Raw genomic sequence first — 9,562 nt, forward strand, 5'->3', positions numbered from 1 at the left:
AAACGTTTGTGGCAGTAATTTAAAAAATATATAAGAACCAAACGTCTTCCAACACTAGAGGAGTTATACTTCAACACTTCAAACAACCTTTCCAGCTCCAGTGATATTTGAAATTTTGAATCGTATACGTTCCGTTCCAAACGCGTTCGAATTCCTAAGTAAAGTAGCCTGATGAAGACCTCGATGAGGTTGAAAACGTTTGCTGAGGTGTAAACAAATATCACTGGAGCTGGAAAGGTTGTTTGAAGTGTTAAAAAATATATAATCTCTTAATTTATTTAAGTAAGTTTCATGAATAAGTTTGATGTTTTCTCAATTTATATATTGAAAGCGTGAAAAACGTCGACGTGGTGTAATATTCTTACTTCTAATCGATAACAAATGCTTTTGTCCTACGGCCGTTATGTAACATTGTCACGTTTTGTGAACTCTAAATGATTTCAATTGATGCGTTTTGTGAACTCCAAATGATTTCAATTGATGCGCGAAGTATAATTTCAAACACAAGTGTTTGGCTTACTTTCGTTTTCTAACTTTATAATTAAATTTCAAAAGAAATTTAAGTCCCAACAAGTAAAATCTTCAATTAAAAATCTTGGTCTTCCAGCTTTAATTTGTACTTTGACGTTCCTTTACTAATATTACTAAAAAATGCTCTAACATTCAGTCAAATTAATGTATGTGCAACGATTTTAAGGCACAAAGTAAAGTTCGAAGCCTTTTTCTGTGGCGTTGCTTATTTTTCCTCTTTATTATCCTGTTGACGTTACTTCATCCAAAACTTCCTATATCTTAGTTGTAGTTTGTGTAACGTGCACTTTATTGATATGTTAATGTATGAAAATTCGTTCAAATAAGAAACTTGTCAATAGTCTTTTTATAAAAATAGAATAAAATTTATAATAAATTTCTACTGGTGACCTAGATTTTTAAGCTTACATTGAACTTTATTCGAGCGTAAACATGTCTTTAACAAGAACATTTCGGAATATATATATATGAGTTATATAAGAGATATATAAGAGTTAAATATATCATTTATTTATATTTTTCTATCTAACATTTTCACAATATTCAAATAATTTAATTCAGTAAACATCCTTATAATATATAAGATATTGTTCTATTTAATTCATCTATAGGGGAGATCGGGGCAAGATCGGCATGTTAAGCTTGACTTAAATTTTGTGTAATAAATACTGCTGTAAACTGAAAAAAAAGCTTTGCATATTGTCTATTGGAATGTTACCTTACTATACATCTGGTTAAAATCAGTTTGGAAATAAAAATAATTAAAATAATTACAACTTTACAAGAAGAGAGAAATTGACGAAGTTGCCCCGGGTATAGGGGCAAGATCGGCAACTTCTCTCTTTTTGTAAAGTTGTAATTATTTTAATTATTTTTATTAAAGTTGCCCCTGGTATAGGGGCAACAGTAATGGGGCAAGATAGGCACGTATATAAAATTATGTTATTAACAATGTATAAGTTGGAATTCACTATTAAAACAAAGAAATACAAATCCAACACCCATTTAATATTATTACAACGAAATGCAAGTTCAAAGACATATATACATGAATAACAAATGCAAACATGTTTTCATTTATCATCTGTTTGATTTTTATCCTTTGCTTCTAATGTGGCTTTATGTTGCCGATCTTACCCCGCTAGTCATGATTTCGAAACATTAAGTACAACCCTGAGAACAGAATGCCAAGCCACGATCTGGCCACGTGAATAAGTTGAAGTTACATCCTTCTAACAGGAAAAGTAACTTTCGTTATCATGGAATTATAACAAAACCTGCCAATTCAATATAAATGGAAAAAAAATATTATATGGAATTCAACGAAAATGAAAATTTGCTTGATAATTCAACTACGCTTGTTGGAGAACAATAAAAACACTACACTCAACAAGCCACCAATAAAACTCAACTGCCTAACCTATAGCCAAAGTCTCCTTTTAATTTGTTTTTAAAAAAAAGCGCTTGACAAACTTGCCCCGCATGCCGAAGTTGCCCCGATCTTCCCTATATTAACCAAAATAATTTATGGCATGTTTCAGTACTTACTTTACTTCATCTTGAATAATATTTTTCAAAAATTAATTATTATAATTATTATTTTAATTAAAATAATCTAAAGTAAATCTAATAAATTTTGATAATCGATAATGAAAATTTATTTTATTATAAAAATAAATAAAATGTTTTACTTCTAGATCACTCTTTACCATTGAAATTCTTTTCTAAGCAGCGTTTTCTGCGTTTTTAATAAAAATGTTTTTTTTTTAAAACAAAGCTGAACAATTCTTGCATAATCTTCCACTGCAATACTTATTTTAATTAATATTATATAATAATAAAATAAAGTTTCTATGAATTTTTAAACGTTAAAATAATTACAGTCAACTTTTTATAATAGGAAATTGGCATATCTTTACAAAACAAGTTAATTTTATGTACTTTTTTTATACTTTAATACAGTATATTAAATTTGTAGAAAAATTTTAGTAAAATAAGGTACTTAATTTAGTTTATCGTGTAAATTAAAAAATCATATTTTTATTATAATAAGTTTGATTACAGATTCTATGTTGTGTAAATTATTATACAGGATGCCCCATAATTCTAACATAGAAATGAAGTTGCATTCATACTACGACCATTTATAGACAGCAGTCTGGATTCAACCTGTTAAACTCTTCAGTGACTTCTCACTGACTAAACATCCCTATCATCAAAATAATTTGAATTCATACCTCTTTACTCCAGCAGGAGAAAATATAGGGACTCATAGTGGTTACTACACCTATAAATTAATGTTATTTTCATTAACAAAAAAATAAAAACTTCAATAAATGGATATATCCAAGCATAGTGGAACATTGCACAAGGTCTCATATCACTGAACATTACTAATACTTTTGTTCTTTATCTGTGGGGTGTAGAAATATCTAAAGCGACTCTGCATATTTTTTATCATACCTAAATATGTTATATTATAAATGGACTGACTTCCGAAGCAGTAAAGACAGTCTGTTGTTCTGAGAGGCCCGAATTCTGGTCCAGGTCAGATTGGAAATTTCCACTGATGAGTTAACTAGATATATGACACCTCATCCATTGTTGTACTATCATCATTGCGGGGTTATCCTACAATAGACATAAAAAAATCCTTGTAGTTCCCGTAGGTTGGAAAGAATTAAAAAATTACCATAAAATTAATCTAAACTTTGTTAAATGAAAATTTTTATTTTATGTAAAAAAGCTGTATTATTTAACATGTTAATTATGTGTGGTAGTCTTTATGACAAATATAAAAAACATAATAAATGCATGCAATTTGGAGAGATTTTCTTACATAATTAATGAACAGACATGTTCTTGATTAAGTACAAGTTATGAATAGTTTCAAGAAAATAATTTTTACTGTCAGCCAAGTTTTAAATGTTTACTTAAGTGTATTATACTGTATTGTGATTTTGGCAAAAATTATCAGAGGACACTGTTTCCAATTTACATTTTATTGCAAAGGCAGAACCTCCAATAAAAAGTCATCTCTACGTGAAAATTGTTTTTAACTACCACTGGTGTGTTGAAATGACGGAAAAGAAAAATGAAAAGAAGTTTTTTGTATATTTGTGAAATTTTTAATTTTTAAAAAAATTATTTAAGTTTAGCAACGACTAATTAAACATTTGTATTAAAAATCCTTATACACCCATAGTTAAATATGAATTATATGAACATTTAAAAGTTTTTAAAAATTTTCATAGCTTGTCTGGTTCCGATTCATGGATAGTCTAACATGGTAGTCTTGGCTCCTTCCCATACTATCTGTTTATTACAGGCCTGGCCAAACTTGTGATAAACTGTTATAAAGACCCTCAGCATCCACAATATATCAGCAGTTATGATTTTATGTTAAATTTTCAAATAATTTCTTCCAAATAGAATTGTTAAAACTTTATTTTAATTTAAGAAAGTTTTCATATAAATTAAATGTTTTAGTATACATTAGTCTTTCTGTAGTCCAACATATATGAATCAATGGCTGTTGGATTACTGCATTTTGTATGTACGTACTGTACATATTGTACAGTAAAAAATGCACTTGGTTTACAGGTTAGTTTATCATAGTAAATAACAATTATAACTCTTTTACAGAACACATTTGCAACAAATAACTAGCAACTGACAGTGTGTATCAGTCTCTCTCTCTCTTTCTCTGTGCATACATCAAGTGATAACACAAAAATCTCATTTGTGCCATCCTGCAGCAGTGTGTGTTTAGAAACTGCTGCATGAGGTGCACAGGATAGTGTGTCATTATGACAGATTTTCTACTTACCACCTGCATGCAAACGGGCCTTTTCTGACAAACTGCATCCCACAAATGCCTCAAAACTTGACAGTAGAACTCCTTGGTTAGCTGGCCTGACAGGGCTTATTGGGCTGCAATTTGAAAAAAATTGTAAACCTATAAATTTCCACTGTCGTCCATCCATCTTTCCTTAATCTCGAGAACAGTGTTAGATAGATGAACGACGACACCAGATATGAAAATCTTTGGGGCAGCAGGCCCCAATTAACTATATATGAACTTCTGGTTTGAACCAAAGTCATGTTATTTGTTCAAAATTTTCTCCTGAATGGAGTAAGATTGATGACCAGCATGACTCTATTGTTAAAGGAAATGTATGAAGTACTGTAGTAAGCCACTATTAATTTGAGGTGGAGAGCACATTTTAAATTAAATAAATTAATAATATGATTAAAAATTGCTGCCTGGCACTATGACAATGTTATAATAAATAATTGCTCATTCATAATATATAACTGCCCCCTCACGATTGGAAAGAAAAGTCGTCATTAGTTGTCTCATTAGTTATAATCTTGTGAATATATTTTTGTTTTGCAACATTGTCAGTATATTTTCACAATGAATCTGATAAAATATGCTATTGAGATATAATTTGTTGTAATAATGTTAAAGGAGCTCATATTTATTCTAAGATCATTCAATGATGACAACTAAAATGTTTGATTTATTTTGAGAATAAAGTTTGATTGATAATTTTCAATTTTTCATGGTTCAATTTTTATAATAAGAATGTTGAATTTTTATCTACAATAAATATTTATTTCATATATATATTAATTTAATCTACAGTATTCATTTTACATTAAAATAAAAATTATGTAGTAATGTTGTAATTTATATTTTGTTTATACTGAAATTAATATATATTTTATGTATACAAAACAGTCACTAGATAATCTTGACAAACAGGCCCTTTATTAAAACAAAACCTTTACAATGAGTTTTGTCAAAGACAAATGGTAAACATTAAAAAAAATGAAATGGACTTATATTAAATCCAAGTTGAAATTGGAATGATCTTTCAATATCAAATCTGTGCTCCTGTTTCTCAAGACAAATAACAAATAACTAGATTTTTACTCACAAAGTTTCATTCTGATTTATCTTTTGTAGTATCTTTATGATGTAAAAATATAATGCTAAAAATAAACACTCCCACCATCATAGAAAATGCACTTAGATAGTAAGGATAAGCTGATGGAATAAATCTGTCATACTGAGTGTGCTGAAGAGGACGTACAGAAACCTATAACATAAAAAATTTTATAAATCTTTTGCTATTAAGAATTAAGAATATTTTTGATTATATTTAATTCAAACTTTGTCTTGTTTTTTTATTAAATAAATTCATTTTTATTAATCATGCAATATAAGAACAAATAATTTTTCAGTATTAATGACTAATACAATTTACAGGACCAAGATAATGTAGATTTTCAATAATTGAAACTTTAACTATCTCTTAACATATTATTCAAAAATGCAAAATTAAGATAATATAGTATATTGTTGTTAATAACAAATGCCAGATTAATGAAACTACCAGTGTAGCAAATTTATTTTCAATCTCCTGTCAATTTACTATGCTCCTTAAAGTACAAGGTAGGACATGTATGTCCTGATGAAAAAATACTGAGATTTTTGAACAGTTTGATAGAAAAGCTATGTTTGAAAGTTTAATAGAGGGATAGTTGGCATTCAAGAAGTGTGACAACTTCAAACAAGTATTTGGTCCCAGATTAATAGAGAGGTTGAGGCAGACGTTTTAAACGTGTAAACGTGTAGGATGGACGTTCGGTGCCACTTTCCCGTAAGCCTAGAAGTTTGACGATGGTGTTTGGAATGTCGAGTGTGATTCCACCGACTATCCAAACACCATTGTCAAACTTTTAGGCTTACGGGAAAGCGGCGCCGAACGTCTGTCCTACACGTTTACATGTTTAAAACATCTGCCTCAACATCTCTAATAGCTCTGGATGTACCGGAAATGACAGAAGCAGTATTGAATGATCCCCATATAATCCCAATTTAAACCCCCTAGACTTTGCAATGTGAGTGGACAACCAAAGATAAAGTTTGTGTGACTCCAATGAAGAACCTATAGATTTTTTAAGACTGAATCAGAGATGCAATGAAATGATTTTCAGTAGTGGTTTACACCATATCTTGACCAATTTTATCAATGCTGACAGAATCTGATTGTGTCTAAAGGCAAACATTTTGAAAATTGTATTTCATAGTTTGTTTACTACTTATTAATTGCACTTGATTTGAATTGCATTTATACTTTTTGAATAATTTAGTTTTTCTGCCAAGACACACATGAACCACCTAAGAGCACATTCCAGTGCAATAAGTACCACTGTAATGAAAATTTCAGTTTAACATAATAAAATTTGGCTTTTTATAAAAAGCAGTAATCATTATAAGACAATCTGTAAATTTACAAATTTTCCATCTTCCATTATCAATGAACATTGTTTAAACTTTCATTTGGCAACACAAATTTCAATAATTATTTTTGATTTAGTTTGTAATGTAATGGTGACATTACTACACAGTTAAATTTATTTTGTGTTTGCTTATGATAATGGAGAATAACAAGAAGTAAAACTAATTTTCTCTGAAAGAGAAGAGTTTTAAATGAAGCGCACAAGGAATATGTTATGAAAGAAACAACATTGCGTATAAGTATAAAATCATACTAAATACAACTGAAAACTACTTCTCTAAAGCAAGTATTGTGGCAACAATTAATAAGAGAGAAAATGGAAACTATAGTAAGACTATTGTACACAACTGAAAATATTTGCACCAGAAGTTAAAAGTTTAAAAAGAAGTAACATTTGATTATCTCATTGAAGTAAATAAATATACCACTACTGTTGAAAACCAACTGACGAAGCTATTGTGACATAAATTGAAATATGCTGCAATAGGTGATAGTGATGAATTAGAAGATAAATTCAAGATTACTATTTCTGTTAAACAATACACCATAAAGGCTGTTGTTCATTTTCTGATAAAATGAAAAGAAAATGTGCTAGATACTCTCCTAGAATGCTGTGATAGTGAAAAACTTCATAAAGAATGCATTGCTTAAATAAACAGTACAATAAATAAATAAAAAACACATTTTCATCAGTAAACAATGACTAGCCTAGAAGAGCACATCTCTAATTATTAATGCCTTCATGCATCAGGTTGTTCAAGACAACACTGACAACAAACTTTTAGTTACAAACAAAATATCAATTTATTATCTTTTATCATACTGAATGAATTTGCTCCAAATACTTGTACTATAAAAACCAAATTTTTAATGACTTCTTACCCTTAAGTGTAGGAAGTTTTCACAATGTAATAAATGTTTTCATTCTTCTGGCATTTTTTTTTATTTTAGAGTAATGAAATAAATAAAACAGGAATAAATAATTGAGTCCAATTAGATACAATTTAAAGATTCAAGAAGAAATTTTATGAATAAAGTTAATAAAATAAACACATTAGAACAAATTATATAAGCCAATCCATTACATTATTTAATAACCTAGTGATTTGGTTTATTATATTATTTAACAAATTTATTAATTCATATATAGAAACAGAATAATATATATTTCCTATTTAAATTATTACCTGAGTAATAATTTATTTTATGCATTTAATATTATGTAAATGACTGGGAGAAACTGAAAAATATAGAGGAAATAGGAAATATATAATATTCTGTTTCTATATATGCATTTAATTTTAAAAAATTACCTGAGTAGTGCTGTATAAATGTGTATAACCCATACGATTATAATCAACCTTAAATTGATAAACTCCATAAACATCTGGAACTTTAAATTCAGCAACATACTTTGCACCTAGAAAATAACATTTTGTTAAAATACAAAAAATTTTTATTTAAATATAAAGAAAATTAAGTCAAACCTTTTTTCTTTAATCCCGTTCTGATAAATGGATCAATTCGGACAAATTCTAGTTGCAAATCTTTAGCATCAAAAGGTTCCCATTTTCCTTGTTTCAAGATTTCTATTTCAATGCTATAGACCTAATTGAATAAAATAATAATTTAAACCAAAAATTTTATATGTAATTTTCAAATCTTTTTTGTACACATATATGGAATATCCCATAAATCTGATCTGGATATGAATGGTAATTCAATTGGTTGCCTATACCCAATTTATCACCTGAAGAGTTGCATCCAAACTAATTTTACGTCTCTCAATCAAAAGTTTAATTTTTCTTATAGGACCAGACTTACAGGACTCTACACTTCATTCGTGATCACATCACACAATATTAATTTTTCCATCACTTTATCACAAATTATTGTATTACACCTTATATATGGATGAATTTTTAAGTTATTTTAAAGAGTATCTTCATTATTCTAGCTTCCTTATTTTTATTTTACAATAATATGTATAGCTACATATACGTATGATACTTACAACTTCATCCATTATAGTGTATGCATCTGGAGGCTGAGTTTCTCCTTTTATATGATGTTTAACATTACCAGCTCTTAAAACTCCATGTTCTTTAAATACCCACAGAGCAAGTGCAGTAGCTAAAGCTTGATTTCCTGACTTATCATATCTAATAAAAAATAATTTTGTTTAAAATAAATTTGATACTTTATCATCATCAGCATTTATTTATTTAAAAAAACTTATCCTTTTGAATTATAAGATGTTAATAAGCAAATAATTTTATAAAAACGTTTAAGTTTTGATGAAAAATATTCTAAAATAACAGAGGATTAAAATGCTACTCTCCAGAAGTAGCCCAGAAGACAAGATCTATGTAGTGCTAATAATTTTAATTTTAACTTTTTGTCTAAATATAAACGTGTTCTGTAAGAAATATTTATTAAAATCTTATAATTTAAGACATTATGAAACCATTCTCAATTCTTTACTATTTTATTATTGTTGTTTTGAAATATTTATTTTAAATAACTTAATTTTTATCATAAATGAAAAAGTGTAAAATTTAGTTTTTTTTTTAAATTCAGAAATAGACGAATTCATTAAACATTTAATAAAACTAATGCAAGCATTTTATCTATAAAAGTTTTAATATATAATTAATAAAAATGGTCCAATTTTTTAATCATATTTTTTATAGTAAAGAAAATAAGTAACAATAAAC

At 28.0% G+C, this 9,562-nt stretch overlaps 1 protein-coding gene across 1 annotated transcript in view; it reads right to left on the reverse strand.

Moving 5' to 3' along the window:
• Positions 1-5,286: 5,286 nt before the first annotated feature.
• Positions 5,287-9,562, reverse strand: part of LOC111626064 (dolichyl-diphosphooligosaccharide--protein glycosyltransferase 48 kDa subunit-like) — a 22,841-nt gene continuing 18,565 nt past the window's right edge. The window contains exons 8-11 of the mRNA XM_023369345.1: positions 8,860-9,007; positions 8,333-8,453; positions 8,159-8,265; positions 5,287-5,639 (exon numbers count right to left, since the gene is read on the reverse strand). Of these exons, the coding sequence (XP_023225113.1) occupies positions 5,484-5,639; positions 8,159-8,265; positions 8,333-8,453; positions 8,860-9,007 (532 nt within the window). The 3' untranslated portion in view covers positions 5,287-5,483. The remainder of the gene's footprint in view (positions 5,640-8,158; positions 8,266-8,332; positions 8,454-8,859; positions 9,008-9,562) is intronic.

The sequence above is a fragment of the Centruroides sculpturatus genome, unplaced genomic scaffold (genome assembly GCF_000671375.1).
Source record: "Centruroides sculpturatus isolate CEXI.00-Female unplaced genomic scaffold, Cexi_2.0 scaffold350, whole genome shotgun sequence".
In the NCBI taxonomy this organism is placed as follows: domain Eukaryota; kingdom Metazoa; phylum Arthropoda; class Arachnida; order Scorpiones; family Buthidae; genus Centruroides; species Centruroides sculpturatus.